General features: G+C 43.2%; 1 protein-coding gene across 1 annotated transcript; it reads right to left on the reverse strand.

Moving 5' to 3' along the window:
• Positions 1-410: 410 nt before the first annotated feature.
• On the reverse strand, positions 411-16,750 carry APMAP (adipocyte plasma membrane associated protein). The gene is made up of 9 exons (XM_010577804.1): positions 16,633-16,750; positions 12,707-12,823; positions 8,931-9,046; positions 7,075-7,167; positions 4,937-5,053; positions 3,515-3,689; positions 2,924-3,058; positions 2,363-2,555; positions 411-1,265 (listed from the first exon to the last, which is right to left on the reverse strand). The coding sequence occupies exons 1-9, from the start codon at positions 16,722-16,724 to the stop codon at positions 1,056-1,058; spliced, it is 1,248 nt and encodes a 415-aa protein (XP_010576106.1). The 5' UTR covers positions 16,725-16,750; the 3' UTR covers positions 411-1,055.
• Between the last annotated feature and the right edge of the window lie 1,831 nt (positions 16,751-18,581).

Here is an 18,581-nt window from a genome sequence, read left to right on the forward strand (position 1 = left end):
CGTAAACAAAGGAAGTAAACCATTTCCTCTGGAGGTGCCAGAAAGCACCCATGAGCTACTACCATGTTCCAAGATTTTTCTGTCAAAGCCTTCCTCATCCACTATTACTAGATCTTACAGGGGCCTTTTCAGTCCACTTCTGTCTTCAGACACCAACCTTCCCCAAGATCAGTTCTCCGTAAAAAGCATGCTGAAGAGGATTCCTGAAGCTGGCCCTCTTCCCTCCCACATCTCTCAGGAATGGCCACCTACATAATGAACAGGAGACTTACAGGACCTGGTAAACATGGAGGAAATACTGCAAGTGACCCCTTTTAAACCCGCTGGAACTAGTCTTTAATAACATAGAAAATGCAACTTTCATTCATCATCTGACTACAACGCTATAAAGAAACACAGAAGTCCATACGTAATGATCAAATTTGATTTCGCATGTTGATTAACAGTTAATTGTAGTGTCTGATGTTGATTACACAGGCTGGAATTGAAGAAACCCAAATGGGATAACTAGATTTCTAGGCATGTTCTGGATGTTGCTGCCTCTACCACAGCACCATGGTATGACATTAGAACATGCAATGTAATCACTCCTAAACAGGAGGTTCTAAAACAGAAATAAACACATGCAAGACATCCTTTTCAATCCAAATCATATACAATTAAATTCCATACATTACAAATCCTTCCAGTGTAAGGAGACATTACAGTTGCATTAAAGGTGACAAATGATGTCTGTTTAAGACGACTCCAAGCAGGGCTGGGTCTGGAAAAGCAATGGGTTTTCTTTAAGGAGCACATAACCATATGCAGATGCCCCACCATACTCCTCAGATATTAATAATTATGCATGCCAACTCCAAAGCAAGAGCAGTTAAACCAAGGAAGAGGACAGGTACAGCAAGCTGTATGTTTTCCTATGGCAACAGAGCAGTGCTACTGCACATTAACAGACTGTCTTTCACATTTTGTCCTTGGTCACACACTGCCTCAAGCACATGCTTCCTTCGTACCTCTGGAGTATTACAGGACAGTGGCACTTTATCATGGATGGACAGTTAAACATGCTGAAGATTAAGTCTGCAAATAAACGGAGACCGGAAGGAGCCCAGGTAAAGATATCCATTGTGCTCATGTGCCTCGCTAACATAAGCTACCGTCACTCCATTGGGATCATGAAAGCTTCTTCTGTAGGATCCCGTCTCACTAAGTTCAACAACAAGGCTATATTTTGGCACAAACTTTGTCACAGTTTCCTGGCTCAGCAGCTAGAAGAAAGAAAAGAAAAAAAGAAAATTAACAACAAAAGATTTTGTTCTCCACAATTAGATCTCAGACACTTATACAGTCAAAGACCATTCCACACTCCTTGGAAGAAGCAGCTAAGGACATAAGCACACATTTTGAGTAAACACTATTACACACGCTTAACACATTAACATCTGAAAAGCCAACTTTAAAAAAAAAAAACAAAACACAAAAACCAAAGCAAACCAGCAGAAGCATACTCTACTCCAGCACTAGGCTGAAAGGATGTCAATGCAGGAGACGTCATCTTGTTCTGGTGCAGTTGATGCCAAGGAGCAGACATCATGCTCTGCTCCCCGTAGCATCAGTTTGTTAAGGCTCCCGCACTGCACCAGGAGAGACAACAGGTTTTACAGGGACAGCATAGTTTGTTTAGCCGGAATGGCACTTCCATCCTGAACACTGCTTGTTGATTTTTTTTTTTTTTTTTTGAGAACAGAAGTATTTTCAAAGTCTCTGTATTGTTTAAAAAGCACCATGCCGTTTCTTTAGCAGCAGGTATCCCTTACAAAATACATCATTCTTACTCATCCTCATCTTAAAGGGGGGTGTGACATAACAACAGGCATATTGAGTCAGAACAAAGTGTCACCTAGCAGCATACATAACATACACACTGTCTCCTAGGATGCCTAGGGTAGTCATTAGAACAGGCCAGACTTCCCAAATGCTCTCCGGACACCTGGCAATAAGTAGTTTAGGCACTTCGGGTACAAAGGTGAAGTCTTCACATATCCAAATGTAGATCCTGTGTTGCTGCATGGCTAGGGCAGAGATAGTCTCTTTTTCTTTCCTGAGATCAAGATGGAAGGCAACTTAAGAGATGTGTACCTGCTGCTCAGAGAAGCAAATGTTAGTTCTACTACCTATGAATATATAAGGACTGTTCTACCTGGGGACAACCACGACAATTTTAACCACAGCACTAAAAAAAATTTTTTAAATCTTCCTGCAAAGAGGAAGAAACAGGACAAACAAATATTTATCACTTCCATTCCTATACTAAAGGTGATTTTTTGAAAACTCTTTTTAGTTTTGTTTTGTTTTTTTTTTTTACCTTAAATATCATCCTTTTAATCCATGGTTTTTCAGACAAGAAATCCAACAAAGAAAATCCAGGATTGGGCCGGACAGCTGACATAGCTACCCAATATCCTCCAGAGCTGCTTAACCTGATATTATCTGGAAGACCAGGCATATTCTCAACAAACATATCTGCTCCACCTTTCATCAGCCCAGACACATAATACCTGAAAGTTATAGACAGTAGGATTAGGACACCTTAACTTAAGCAGTCTAAGTAATAAATAAAAGTCGCCAAAAGAATTCATTTAAAAAAAATAAAAAGAAGTTGTTTTTTCTCCTTATTTTGGTACATGGAAATACAGCATTCCTCTCCCCAGAAAAAGTCAGCTTACTCCACTATACTCAAGGAGCCCATGATGGAAAGATTATGCAGTCCAGATGTTTAAAGAAAAAATTAAGTATTGAGGAAGGCCACCTTCTTTGCCATTGGTAACTAGGCATAAATAGAGTGTAGGGTTTCTTTTGTCATTCAACTCATTTATTTAAACAATCTCTAAACAGAGAATAATAATTTCAGCAAAGTCATACTCACCTCCTGATTCTAGCCATGGTTGTCTCCTGCACCAGGACAAAGTCTTCTGCAGGAGAGAGTTGGACACCATTGGGAAACCTCAGTCCCACCATTAAGACTTTCACTTCTTTTGTTACTGTGTCATATTCAAGCAGGCTAAAAAGAAAGCATTATATACGGTTTTGAGAGAAGACAAATATTTATTCACCTTGGTTTCCTTCTCCAGGCATTCTATCTTCTCTCACATGCACTTCATCTAAGTTAAAAAGGCAGAATAGCCAGGAAGCATTTGTTTATGAACACAGGAGAAATACTAAGCCACTTGAGATTGGCAGCATTCATGAAGGATTTAGGCTGAATGTAATGCTAACTCCTTCACTTTTAAAATAGATGTTCCATGTAAGTCCTCTTGAAGGAAAAAGAGGAATCTCATTTATTTTGCTGCAGGTCTCATTAGCAACATCCATACATTCTCTCACCCTCTCCTGGGCATTGCAGTGTTTGCACAGGTGGTTTATAAAGAGAAAAAACTTGAAGACCAAGAAAGTGGTGAAGTTCATTCCTACAGCTGAGCTTACAGTAAGTTAAATTCTTTGGGGAAGGGATACTTGCCGCCCATCATCTGTGCCTTCCATAATCAAGAATAAGTAGTCTCGTCTTTGCCATTTGCTACTGGAGTCAGTGAAGTAGATTTTCCTCCCATCCTGGGTCACTGTAAGATCATTCACAAATGACAACTTCTGACCTTCAATTACTGTTTTGGTTGACACAAGCACTTTTGTTTCACCTGGTTACAAAAAGAAAGGGGAAAAAAAAAAAGACACACAAGACAAGCTTTTGTATGTCCTGCCTTGGATATGAGTTAAATACTAACATGAAATTAGCAGGCACTTTGCACGGAACAACTCAACACTGAACACGAAAGACCAGGAGAAAATACTTTTCAGAAAAGCTGACACAGTAGATGATGTTCCCTATTGATGAGTGCCAGACTTTTCACATCTCTGAAGCTCATATGAAACCAAGAGCAAACTCAGGGCCCAACCTTGTAGAAGGATGCAGGCAACCCAATCACTACTCCCTCTTTCCCCATAAATCTGTAAGAACAAAGAGTAGTACTTTCTAAACGTTAAAACATCAGCAGGTTCACTAAACTGCTCTGCCACAGTCAGCTCTGCCACATACTACCAGACAAATTAAGGTCAAGTCTTTAAAAATTAACCAAAATCTATTGAAGTCATCTTTGGGCACAGGGCTTGGGTTGGTTGGTTTGGTTGGTTTTGCCGTGACTGAGCTAATATGGCAGCTGTCTGCCATCAAAAGGCAAGACCTTGATCATACCTTCCCAGAGCCACACAGTCTGAGCCCTTCGGTTACATCTCACCTAGCATTTGGCTAGCCTCCTCCTCCCCACCTGAAGCTAATTTGGAGATGTAAACTGTCAGAAAATCGACCCCACACGAAAGCACTATTGCTTTCTGACAGCACAGCTTCTAGAACTGAGATCTGGCTCAGGGACATACAACAAAGGGCACAATGCAACAGTGCCTGCATCAGCAGGAACAAGCCACTTGATCTTCAGCTGCACCAAAATACATCTTCCTTCACTTTCTCTAGATTGGGGTTACAGAGAAGTCAACAGCTCTTCACTACCACACAGTGAGGTCAAGGCAGAAACAAAAGTACAGCGAACATGACAAAAAGTTTATGTAACAGCATTTTTTTTTCTTCCCCTTATGAAAGCTAAAACAGCTACACAGAGCTTTATTCATGGATCCTGAGGTACCAATTTTGACAACCAAAAGCACATGTCACCAGAAGATAAGCCGCTGGTAACGCTGATCCAGACAGAGAGATATAGAGAGGAAGTGATTGCTACAAGAAAATAAATATCAAGTTCTGGTATGGCATATTTCACCAGACAGCTCCAAACCACTTTACAAAGAAGGCAGGCATTGTTTTGCCTGCAGTGTCTGGCAAAACTGCAAATGAAGCCCAGATTTGTCAGAGAACTTCTGAGCAGAAAAGTCATACCTGTACCAGGATTAACTTCATAGAGTCCATAATAAGCATCTGCCACAAAAAGCGTGTTATTTGGCCCCACTCTGATACCAAGTGGTCTTCCACACGTTGGCTCATCTTCACGGGTTCCTTAGGAAACAATTTTAAAATGGTTTTCCAAATAGAAATAAATACAAGGCATTCAGGCTACCTACATAGGTCAAACTGTATCTTAAGAAAACTCTACGGCCAGCACCACACACATTCATTAAAGAAATGATTCTTACTTTCCTAAGTGTGAGTGAAACAGATATCCCCAAGTTTCACCAGTCTAGAGATAATCATATAATTTGCCAGGCTAGTAGCTAGCTAATAGCTGCCCCAAGTAGGGCTGAATATCAGAAAATTGCATTTAAATAAATGCTTCTTCTCAGAAAGAATCAGTTTTACTGCAGGTTTCCTTTACTTTTCTTCTTAAAATCAAAAATAAAAATACACACATCTTAGAACTTTCTTTTTCTGGAAAGGTCCAACACTGTCATGAAACTGCCAGTTTCTCAAGACACAGACACTAAAGACTTCTACATGAGGACGAAGGGTAATACTGCACATCCGAAGAGTTTGTCTATTTGAGTCCTGAAGAACTAAGAACTTGAGCGCATCTGTAGTTTGAAAGATTAGCAAGAGAAACTTCTGGAGAAGGTAGTCAGCTACAGCCTTTTCACTTCCTTTCCCAACTCAAGGAGGGCAAGACAGAAGTCTAGGCTCCCCACTACCTCTTTGGCCCCAAAGAAATAGGGCAGCATAATCTTCCCACCTCTCCCAAGCTTTACAAGTCCAATGGAAATAAGTAGCGGAAAGGTGATTCTTCATATCCATCCCAACCCACATGCACGCCTAAGCAGCAGCTGGAAGGCCAGCTTCCTCTCAGCTGGGAGCAGACTTTGTTGACTGTCGGCACCAAGACTGTCCTACCGGTTAGGCAACCAAGAGAGTGCTTCCAAATCAGTCCAGAGTCTAATCACGTGAACATCCATGTAAAATTACATAGCTAAAATGATGAACGTGTCAATGTGAGCTACATAAAGACAAAAACAGTTCCTGCCCATAATTTCTGTCTAACTGGCAACCAGCGCAGGGCTGCAGAACCTCATGTAAGCTTCTACATCATTACCTCAAACAAAACCACCCACAGTCCCAACAAAACACCAGCCAGGCTTTTCAGACTGCCAGGCAGTACTGAGATGGCCAACATTAACCACAGAACTATAGAAACAGTTCTGTTAATAAACAGGCCACTACCAGTTTTTCTCACTCAGTTCCAGAAACCTCATTAAATGAAGCAAATAAGTGGTTCAGAAAGAGGTGTGGAATTCAACAAGAAATAACTGCAATTTAGTAGTGAGAAAACAGAAATATCATGACCAATGGAAGATCTCTACTAAAGTAGGTGCAGCCATCACAACCCCCCACTGTACTTACAAACAGAGGAAGGCAAATCAGTACAACAAAATGCAAGGCAAAATTCTGTAGATGGGGAAGGTGATATTTATTTTTTGAAATTCTCGAAATAAGTTGATCTTTCCCACTCACACATTATCTCAGAGTTCATTCACTCACACTTGTTTAGGAGTCCTCAGTTTCTATGGGTGGCCCTTCACCTCAGAATCTTGCTGACTTCAGCTTCCATAAATATTAGCCCAGGTTGCTGCCCATTTTTTTCTTGTTTAGGATACGTGCTTTTTCTAGATGGACTAACAGGAAAAGGAATGTTATTTGTGATGCACTTCAACCTTGTCTTCCTCCCGGTGTTAAGATGCAGGATCTTCTACCAACAAGTCATCCATGCTGCAGCCTTACAAGAGTGCAGGCCTTGTAGTCATGACCTAGAAAACCCGCATTCCTAAATTTTACTGCTGGGAACAGTGTCCTTTGTTATCAAGAGCACCCATTCCCATTCTTTTGGCCCTTTGCTCTGCTGTTCCTTCCAGTGCTTATATACATATTTCCACTCACACCTCATTCATACAAATATATTAATATTTCTGTTATAAACCTCTACAGAGGAAGATATGCACTTGCATGAGCAATCCAGAGAGAATATCAGTTTAATCAACATAAGCACTGACCCAGACATTTTCAGGTACACTATGTTCAGAGCTGTCACTCACCACAAGGACCATGGCCAATTCTGGCTATTGTTTGTATTTCCCCATCTTCAATTTTGATAATCTTCCCATCAGCTGTCCCAGTAAATAGCATATCTGCAAAAACAACTGGTGTGATTAGCTTGATCACAAAACTGTAGTGGCAAACATCCTTCTACGAGTATGAAGTAGAATACATGTTTAAGATATAGTGAAGTAACAGTCATCTTCAGTCATAGGAAAAGAATAAAGAGGGAAGGGGAAAGATGAAGGTAAATAAGAGCATTTGGTTAGATTTCTTCCAACTCAAAAAGAAGAGGAAGGATTTAAGCCTTACGAGTTGCAAATACAGGATATGAAGCTTTTCATCCCTAAGCGGTCCAAATCCTTGGTTAAAGGTGGATGTAACAATTTAATGGCTAGTCATTGGACTGATCCCTCTGGGCAAATTTCTACATCATCATAAAATGCAATCAGGCACTGCACCCATCTTACCACTCTTCAACAACAGACTGACTAGATAAAACTTCTCATTCTGATACAGTCCACATAGGCTGCTGGACACCTGCCAATGCTCATATTGTACCAGTTCTGGAGAAGAATTACAAAAACCATAGCAAATGAACAACCACCCAAATCAAAAGCATTGCCAAATTACATGTGATAGCATAAGACAGATTCACTAAATACAAACAACACACAAACTTTTTCATACAACCAAATTAAGGGAAAGACCATTAGATTAGTAGAGCCCATGGATTGGACTTTTCCATCTCCAATTTAATTTAAGTTTGCTAATTACACTTTTAAAAGGGAATAAAAAGACTTCAGCATTTATTCATACAAAACTTAATTCTTAAGTTGATTATTCCACCCATAGGTCAGTTGTCCCTTGCAGGAAGGTTTCCTTAAAGAGTTTCCAATGAGATTGACAAAACCAGGTAACAGAAAAGAATCAGTGGCTTCAGGTAATCACTTTAGCACATTGTTAACAGAGATAGGTAGAAAAAGCATAATCTGAGGAAGGAATTTACAGTAGTTTGTTGCTGGGTAAAATAATTTTTAAAATATTTTACTAACTTATTAGAATATATAGCAGAAGGAAAATAAATGATATGGCTACTGAGCACCTCTTGTGCTGAAGTATGTTTCATTAAGGGCCTTGCTTGCAACTCCCACACCCTCTCCTTTTCATATTAACACAGTCAAGGACTCATGTCAAGGTAGTTTCTAGCCTTACCCCCCTTTAGGAGGCACAGGGAACAACAACCCCTGCACAAAGCCAGTTTCCTATTAAGTGGGTGTCATGCCACTACAAGTCTAGCCACCTCATTACTCAGAGGTGGCACGGGTTTGTGATTTTAGGAGAACACATATGCCATAAGATAAGTATAGGATGACACCTGTAACACATGCAACAGCACTAAAATGTAAATATGCTATTCACCAACTTGAGATTTTTTTTCTGTCATATAAGCAAAAATAAACACCACAAGACTCAGCTCCCTCAGAGGCAATGAGCATTAAAAGAGTAGGTAGTACCCTGTAAATATTAATTCCCAGTTAAGAGCTAGCCAAACAAAAAATGGGACCACTTCCTCCAAACATGAGTAGCCCCTGACTACACTGCTGATGGTTCAGTCCTGGAAGACAGAGATTGTTAATCTGGCAACAAGATTTATTTTATACTGGGGAACAAGGAGAAAAGCAGTATATAGCAGCCAGGTTTTGCTGCATAACACAATTATTTTTGTAAAAACCTGCATACTCAAAGGTAACAAACTCTGGAAGTTATTAAAAGCTATATTGCTGAACAAACCCTTATCAACAGAGCAACATTTAAAGACCCTTCTTTAAAAGCTTATTTTGTCAGTGCTTACCGCCAATACTGACAATGGACTCTGGTCCGACCAGCTGATTTTCCCATAACCGCTCAGCTTTTCGTAACTTGATATTTGGCTCTAGCACACCCGTCAGGAGGGGAGGCTCCTTTAAACTACAAAACAGAACACAGACCTCATGATCTTTTGCACAAACCTGCAAACACTCTTGAGCAACATACCGGACCATTTTCTTCCCAGCTTGCCAACTCCTGCAAACCTGACCTATGCTTTCTTTTTTGAAATATGCTGTATGTAAAACACAGCTGACAAGCTGAAAAATTGACTCGTGTTCATCAAGGATCATAATTTTCTGGTTCTGCTGATCAGAAAAGCTGCAGTTATGTGTTCCTAAGACGAAGCTGTATAGATTACCAGATACAAGTCCAACAATACATTCCCAGTTCATCTATCTTACAAAAAGGCAAAGGATTTCTGCGTTGCCACAACGCAAAAGAGTAACAGCTTTCTTACTCAGCTGAATGAGTTTGTACCAGAATATTTTTCCTAAGTAGATATATGCAAATTCCTAAGGACAAAGGTTTTAAAATTTAAAAGCCTGGCATTTTACAATACACCGAAGTCTGACACTGTATAGCATTTTCATCACAGAAAAAAAGAAAAATTTAAATTACTAATTAGCATACAACTCAGGAAAAAAGTGTTCCAGTAGTTTGAGCATTAGGATACACATGCTTTCGTACCATATTGAAACATATATTCTCCTTTGTGACTTGAATACATTCTCACAGCGAAAGACCAACTCGAAGAACTAAGTTGCACATAAACTTAAAGGGTATTGAACTGAAATCTCAAAATGACAAAATAAGGCCCAATTTTGGAAGCCCTTATTCACATAAATAGCCAAATGGAGTACCAACCAACTACAGAGATATGGAGAAGGGAAATACTAAGATGCCTACACAGCTTCAACTTAATGAAGCACTGTGCTTCAAACCCAGCCTTAACAGTGCTGATAAACTCAAATACACTTCAGTCTCTTCGGTTCTTAAAAACACATACATAAGCCGCCTCAGTCTCCATGAATTAAGGATTTCAAGTTATTACTAAAAGCTGCATATATGCCCAGGCTGGTAAGCTCAGTAGGTGATCATTCACAAGAGGATGCTAAAGCTCCCTAGGCCAAGTTTTGAAAGAACTTTTCAATTTTTTTTTTTTATTTTTTTTTTAAATAACTCCTTATATGACCATAAGCAAATGCCTTCCACCTGTAGAATCTTAAAAAGACAAGGTTTGACTCCAAAACTTGCCCAGCTTCACAGGATCCGAGACCTATTTGTCACCAATTACATTGCAACTCTACTGCTCATATGGGGAAAATCGTTACAATTTCTAGAGCTTCAGTGACTGGGGGAAAAAAGTCAACTGAAACTGCGAACTATAAAAGCCATGACAATTGAGGAAAACAGGTTCACAACACAAATAATTCAGGAGAGAAAAATATATACTTTTATCTGTCTGGTTACAGACAGCAAACTTTAAGTATATATTATTGCAGTGGCAAAGGCAACTGAATTACTAGCTCCAGTCCACAGAAGATTTACAGCAGAGTTGTCTTCACAATGCTAACACAAATTCACTTTCCATCCCTTCTTCCAAGCATTAGAAAGTTTCAAATGAGGATAACAGGCTTCAGATAAGGAATTCAATTGCTGAGAACTCTGGACAGTCGTGTTTGCAAGCAGAAAATCCTCCCTGGGATCAATATTATCCAAAGACAAGCTCATAGAGAAAGAACTTGAAATAAATCAAGAGTTGCAGGAATGTCACATGGAGTTTCACAGACCACATCTGCTTTCTTCTCCCCCCTCTTATTCCTCATTATTTCTAGTGGCTTACAGGAATAACATCATTATTGGCAAATGAGATTTATATGTGTTCTTTCACTCGAGGGATTGATTCAGACAGCATCTACTTCCTCGAGCTTTTTCAAAACATTTCATAAACATCGCACAGAATCATCCTATCTATTGTACAGACTGGAATCACTTCTAGCAGTGAAGCTAAGAAGCTAATTAAGAATGTACAGCAATATAAGCCAGTGATTTGGGCAGGAAGAATAGTTCTCCCGGTCTTGTAAACAGGGACTTAATGTAAGAAATGGAAGCATGCAGAATACTGTTACCCTGGACCAGAATTAGACCAGGACTATATAATAGCAAAAGCATTACAGACATATCCTATCAGCTTTCAGAATTACTGCTCAGTTGCAATGTGTTTCAGGGAATTGGATTTTGTTAAACCCAACTGTCCTGGTTTCAGCTGGGATAGAGATAATTTTCTTTCTAGAAGCTGCTATAGTGCTATGGTTTGGGTTCAGTACCAGAAGGATGTTGATAACACACTGATGTTTTCAGTTGTTGCTAAAGGAGTGTTTATACTGAGTCAAGGATTTTTCAGCTTCTCATGCCCAGCCAGCAAGAAGGTTGGAGGGGCACAAGAAGTTGGGAGGGGACACAGCCGGGACTGCTGACCCAAACTGGCCCAAAGGGTATTCCATACCATGTGACATCATGCCCAGTATATAAACTGGGGGGAATTGGCCCAGGGGGATCGCTGCTCGGGAACTAACTGGGCATCGGTCAGCAAGTGGTGAGCAATTGCATTGTGCATCACTTGTTTTGTATATTCCAATTATTTTATTATCATTATTGTCATTTTATTATTGTTATTATTGTCATTATTAGTTTCTTCCTTTCTGTTCTATTAAACTGTTATTATCTCAACCCACGAGTTTTACTTTTTTTTTTCCCCGGTTATCTCCACTATCCCACTGGGTGGGGGGGAGTCAGTGAGCGAGCGGCTGTGTGGTGCTTAGTTACTGGCTGGGGTTAAACCATGACACCAACCCACAGTAGAAAGCATTTCATTATGATTTGCAACGAGGCAGCTTACGTCTAATAGCCTACCGGCAAGACTTGTAAGTAGTACCCTACCACATTAACAGTTTCTTTCAACTCTAGGAGATATTTACAGTGTTGTTCCTTTTCATTAAGGAATTATCCAGTTGATCGTAAATATTTAGCAGACTGAGCATTTTCACTTACTTCAAAATGCCAGGAGCACTAAACAACCTGACTCCACCCTATGCTAGCAGTCAAAGCATTTCACACACAACTTCTCCCAACACAGGTCACATCTTCTCATGTAGGTGATTCACTATTACACTACACAGTTGACACAGACCTCGATTCAGATGTTTATCAATTCAGACAAGGCAGAAATCACCTAGCTGCGTTGCTTTATGAGCTCTGCATTTAAATATAACATCACCATATGGTTCTGCTGGTATAAAGCACCGAATCAACCCAGAGAGGTTATCCATTTCAATTTCCATCCTCAGATAAACAGTCTCTCATTGACAGAGCTATAATAGCAGAGCTACAGCTTGGTCCTTAGTGAAAATGCAGTTCTTGTCTCACAGAAGGAAGAACATAAGAAATCACAAGCTCCACTGACAGCTTGGACAGCAGAAAATCATTTTCTAGATTAACGATCAAAGAAAGCAATTCAGCTCCTTCAATGATCAGTAGTGACACACAACTGCACAAGATGGCTCAGAAACAGACTGGGTATGCAGAGGAAGCCATGACAATAGATAATACTGCAATCACTCCCCAATTTCTTAATCCAGTTAGAACCACTTTACGTGGCTGACTCTTCTTTGCTGAAAAAAAACCAAAACCAAACCAAGAGAACACATAGGAGAAGTTACACTTCAATAACATTTATTTCAAAACAAAGCAACAATCTACCTTATAGGCTGAGGGTCTATAGGACAATCCAGTAGAACAGTCACTCCAAGCAGGGGCACAGTTAGAGATGCAGCCAAAGTCAAGAAGGTAACACGGAACACCTTGCTGCTGTAAGTACTGCAAAAACCAGACAAGAAATAGGATTAATGTGCTAAGCTGTTTTAAGATACAATAGTCTTTAAAAATTCTTTAACAGCCTATCTTCTTCACAAAAGAAACCAGAAATACTTTTGCCCAACCACCATCCTGAATGACCTTTAAGGTCCATTTTGAACTTGTTAGGATAAAAGAAAGGGATATTTATCCAGTCTCAGCATACTGGCATCATGTGAGGCAGAATATTATCATGTACAGGTTTCACGCATGCCACAAGTTACAGCTGACTATATAAAAAACAAAACAAAACAAAAAAACCAAAACCACCAAGAAATGGGGGAGAAGTGCTGTTGTTTGGTTGGTTGTTTTTTTGGTTTCTTTTTTTTTTTTTCCCCACTCTGATCTTCAGTTTTGGCAGTGGTTTCCATCCCAGTACAAATTTTGGATTAAAAGTTCAACTAAAACAACAAGCATTACAGGAAGTTAAATGAATGCTTGCTTAACTTAGTGAACATTGGTTTGAAACTCAGGCCCCAGCACGCAAAAGAAATTAAATATCTGCTATTTATCCATCAAAACACACCAAAAAAAAAAAAAGTAAAAACTGTTCTTCCACAGGAGAAAACCAGGTTTTGTTCTCAACAAGTTTAGAGGCATCAATCAGGCACTTACAAAGGAAAGCACAGAGCCACACTCAACAAATCCTAGCCTGGAACTAGAAAAGCAGCTCCTACAATTTTAGCTACTCTGAACCATTCATTGGCACAGCCAGCCAGTCTCCTTGTAGTATCAGTTAAATAAAGGCAAACAGTGCCTGATGGTTCTGCATTAATCCTTGGACCACTTCCACTGTTTCGTCCTTTGTTAGCCATTCATCGAGACAGTAGGAAATATGAACTACTGCCCAGAGCACAAATTTCACAACTGGGGAGCTAACAACATGTGCTTGCAGTACTGATATCGGCATCAAGGTAACCTTTGGGATTATCTGCTGGAACAGCAAGGACAGAACTAGGATTTCGTCACTGCTTGCAAGCACAACGTACAGAAGTTGCAATATTAATAATCCATCACAGCTCCTTCTTGACGGCACAACTGCTGCCAGCAGACGTAGGTGGTTAGGATGGAGGCCTGCCCCAGGTTCCCCAGCTCTGCGCAGTACCCAACAGGCCATCACAAGCCATCGCACAGATCACCAGGCTATGCCGAGGTGACTGCTACAAGGGTGCTGACAGCCTGCCATGACAAAAGGTGCTGCTGCTGCTAGCCCAAAACCACAGACAGTTCAGCCTGCTCCAAGAAGTGTTTTTAGCACTGCTGCTGTTGGTCACCAAACTTTCCCCAGCTCCCCCAAGGCACCCACCACCTCAGCCTACTTTCCACCTGCACGCTCAAGTATTCCTGCTCTCAGATATATTAAAAAATAAATATTATTTCTCACGCTCAAGAGCAGAGCATTCCCATCATGGACTTCAGCAGTGTTACAGCACTAAGCCCATCTCCATCTGAGCTGGACCAGGCTGCAAAACTGCTTCAAAGAAGCTTTCTCATCTGCACTAACTTCTTCATACTTCCCAAGAGTCAGACTGCTCTAAAATTAATTAGAAGAATTCAGCGCTTCCTGCTCTACCAGTAGATGTCTTGAGGAAGCAACAAACTCCCAGTCTGTTTCCCCTTGGATTTGGGATCGAGAGCAGGTGGTAGAGATACGAGGCGATCCCCAAGTTTACACAAAGACTTCAGCTGTCAGCCTTGTCTTTCCACTGTCCTTCAAAAGATGAAGGCTCAATACCATAAGATTAAAAGTACTGTCAGCAGACACCTCAGCATCTTTGTGACAGCTGAGAACAGCTCACACAGAAGAAAGGGGATAAAGATGAATGGGAACTCATCTGCCAAAGCCAACTTAATTAAAGCTCCTGAAAGCATGATTTAAGTAAAGGTCATATTTCTGATCCTCATCCAAACTTGCAACGAACTGACAATAAAGGAAAAAGGCAGGAAGAATGAGGTGACAAACAAACTCACACTTCAAGCTGGCAAACTGCAAGACCTATTTTAGACACTGCTGAAACCACAAGAATTTAAATAAATCCCCAAAACTTAAAAAAAAAAATTTAAAATTAAAAAGTCAGCTGCTCTGAATCCTTATAAAAGCAAACAAACAAAACATACCTGATATAGAATACTAACAGCTGTAAGTTACTGACTGGTCACTGGAAAGAATCACAGAAGTAATGGTTCACCAAGACTGATAAGCAAAACAGAAATCCTTAGTTAACTGTGTCTCTGATAATTAACCCTACACAACTTACCAGGACTCCAGCTATAACAACAGCAATTTAGTTGTCACTAAGAACTAAAAAGAGAAGCCATTGCACCAGCTCTTGAAGACAGTAGGCTGGCAAGACAATACTATGGGTCACCATAGTCAGGGGTCCAGGCTGCCTCATCCTCTTGGCAGAGGAACTACTTGGGGGGCCGGAGGGGAAAACAAATGTCATCAAGAGTTTCTGCCACAGCTCCCAGCCGGAAAAAGGGCAGCCTCCAGAATTTCCTCCACTGGTTTCATGCAGGACAGTCTCATGAGAACAGGACCTGTGGATACTCTGGATCATTGCTGGAGCCCTAGAAATTCAACTGATTTGAGCAAAGCTACCAAGGGAGGCTGAAGCCAGGAAAAGCAGTCTCTCAAGCTGAGAGATGCTGATGCTCTCCTTCAAAAAACAGGGGTTACGCATGCAAGCCACCATACAGAGTCTTTCATTCTGATGACGCTGAAGGGCAGAGATAAGAATCTGCAAGGTACTCAAATCGGAAGAGACATAATAGATGGTGAACCAAAGCATTACAAGTCATCAACCACTCTATTCAGTGGAAGGCAAACACCACCACTTTCTTACTGCAGCTACTGCCTTCAGTCACAGTGAAGCTAATTTTTTATAAAATTCCTAAACAGAAAATTGTAAATGGAATCTTCTTTAACTTAGCCACAAACAAATAGACTGTTTATGTGGTTATTCTATCTCAGACACATATAGACTAGTCTTTAAACTACAGATTACTCTTTCAACTATTGCCAAATACAGACTAACCACAGTTATATAGGAGTTAATCACACCCACAATAAATCTGTGCATGCCACAATGGGATAATTGTTCTTTCTTGATAAGCAAAAGATAAACTGTACTTAAAACAGACCCACTGAAAAAAACCCCAGCCACAAATTAAACCATTTTTTGTGGTTAAAAGCTCTTCCTGCAGCTCAGCAGAAGCAGGTGTGCAGGCCCTGCCCCAAATCCTTCCCCGCAGAAGCACTAGGGAGGGAAGGCAGCCGCTGCCGAACTGGGGGGCTGGGAGGTCGGAGGGGGACCCACGGGTGCCCCAGCATCCACCCGCACCCCCAGCCAAGAGAGGGGAACGGAGGCCTCGCTCCCCACGCCCGCGGCGGCCTGCTCAGCCCCTTCCACCCCCCTCTCGCCCAGGACAACCTCTCCCAGTGCACTCTGACCCAGCCCAGGGCCTCCCTCACCCGGGTCAGGCCGGGTCGGTGGAGCCTCGTCCCTCCTCCCAGCCGGATTTCCCTCAGGTCGGGCCTAATCCCCCCCTCTACAGCCCCAGCTCAAGCAGGACCCCCAACCCCCCCTCAGGCTCGCCAAGAGCCGGGCTTCTTCCCTCAGGTCAAGCCGAATACCCCCGAGGCCCAGCCCGGGCCCTCAGCCCCCCGCCCGGCCTTCCTCTCCCCTCAGACCAGGCCTAGCCCCACAGCCGACGGTCACGGCTAGGCCTCTCTTCCCTCCCCGTCGAGGGGGACCGCTCCGGGGCCCCACCTGCCCTCTTTAGCCTCCTGCGCCGGGCTGTCCTCGGTGATGACCTGCGGGCGGAACGGCCGGCGCTGCCGCAGGCCCTCCGCCTCATTCATCCTGCCGCCGCTCACCGGCGCTCCCGGTCCCGCCCTCTCCACGCATCCCGGTGGCTCCGCCCTCCCGTGGCTCCGCCCCTACGGACCCTAGGCCACGCCCCCGCTCTCCCCTCAGGCGGCCGCCGCAACGGGCGCTCCCGGCCCCGCCCTCTTCAAGTAACCCCCCATGGAACCGCCCCCCTGTGGCTCCGCCCCCACGGGCCCCAGGCCACGCCCCCGCTCTCCCCTCAGGCGGCCACCGCCCCGCTGCACCGCGGCGGGCGGGAGGTGAAGGGCGTCCCGGTCCTTCGGCCACCGCTGGGTTTATCTTCCCATCCCCGCCGCCACGGGGATCTCGGCGAGATCCACCGCTGTCTTCTGGGCGGTTTGGGGGTCTCGTGCGCAGGGCCGGTGCTGCTGTCGTCCGTCCCCCGGGCGCGGCTTGGGCACGGAGAGCCCGAGCTCCAGGGCCCGCAAGATGGCGCCAGGAAACCGCCAGGCAGGGGGAGGTTGGGAAATGGTGTCCGGTGGGACGGCAGAGCGGAGGGCCGGCGGGGACCTCTGGGGGGTGGAAAGCAAATCCCTCGCTGGCTCCCGGAGCCGGTTACGGGGGTGCGAGCTGGCGGAGCAGCCGGACACCCCTTGATGTCTTTTACGTCCCCCTCAACAACTTGTGTGCCTACGGGGTGACTTAACCCAGGTGCGAGGGGTGACACCCGTCTTTTCCAGCTCCCAGAACATCAGCTTTGCTCCTCTCTCGGTCTTTTGGGTAACACAACGTGCTGAGATTTTTCTGGTTTCTTTCCCTTGCTCAGGAGTAGCGGTGTTACGGGAAGGACCCTGGGTGCCAGCAGCAAGATCAGACCCACCACTTCGTTAACGTTTAGCAAGTGCAGCTGAACAGACAAGGGCTAGAACAGGGGACCGCCCCAACTGCGTGCTGCCAAGGAATGGGAAAAGCTGTTTGGCATCACGCCTAGTAGCAAAATGTGGGTCTTCCACAGAAAGGGGCTGCAGCCAGGAAAGGGGGGCGTGGGGTGGCTTTTCTCTCTGTTCGGGTTGAACTCGGGCAACAGGCCCAGCAGCTGCAACAGAGCTTAGCAGCACTGTTCCCTGAAGGCACCCGCTTTCCTAAACAACCATCTCACCCGAGGACCTTGTGAGTAACATTCCATAACCTCTCCTCCCAACTCACCATGAGGCCACTGTTGTTCCTGGGGGTGCATAAGGCTGAGGCACAGAGGAATAAAACGGCATCCCCAAGGTCCAACTGGTAGGAAAAAAAAAATTTCAGTCTTCTGCATGCCAGGTGCAGGATGAGCACTAAAATGCACTGGGTTTCCACTCTCCCAGCTTCAACAGACCAAAAAGCCAAAGTAAGCTTTGTCACTGCAGACACAGGGAGTGCAGGTACATACACACCAGCTACAGAGGAATAGAAGCAAGAGTGAAAAAGCTGCTGTGGCAGATCATTCATTACCAATGTTTATAGGCTGGTAATCTTGCATAGCCGTGATCATTTCCACCCCAAAAGATGGTTACGTCCCCAAATCCTTCTGGGACAAAGCAGGGCTAGGCTCACTGCCATGAAAAACATGCTGCACCTCTAGGCTTAGCCAGAAGACAATTTCTGGTCCAGAACTGTCTTCTTTTCAAGCTCAGAAAGAATCGCCTGTTCCAGCTCAGTTTAAAAACAGAAACTTGTTGCCGAAATCAGTTTCTGTGGCTTTAACTGGCCACAGAAACAGCCCCTGAATATAATTGTGTTAGGCTGGAAAACAGTCTTCATTTTACGAATAAATTCTCAGTAAATAAATCAGGGCAGCTGCAGTAGAGAAACAGAAAGTGAGGAGATGGGCACCTGCCTTTCTACCTAGC

Source organism: Haliaeetus leucocephalus, unplaced genomic scaffold (assembly GCF_000737465.1).
Source record: "Haliaeetus leucocephalus isolate CR32 unplaced genomic scaffold, Haliaeetus_leucocephalus-4.0 Scaffold577, whole genome shotgun sequence".
NCBI classification, from domain to species: Eukaryota; Metazoa; Chordata; class Aves; order Accipitriformes; family Accipitridae; genus Haliaeetus; species Haliaeetus leucocephalus.

What these genes read in the sequence shown, in the direction of transcription:
- APMAP (XM_010577804.1), bottom strand. Translation starts at nt 16,724, where the DNA reads ATGAATGAGGCGGAGGGCCTGCGGCAGCGCCGGCCGTTCCGCCCGCAG. An exon ending in CAGGAGGCTAAAGAGGGCAG is followed by an intron (nt 12,824 to 16,632) that starts GTGGGGCCCCGG and finishes TGGTTTTTGCAG; the next exon opens with TACTTACAGCAGCAAGGTGT. An exon ending in TTAAAAGGATGATATTTAAG is followed by an intron (nt 1,266 to 2,362) that starts GTAAAAAAAAAA and finishes TCTTTCTTCTAG; the next exon opens with CTGCTGAGCCAGGAAACTGT.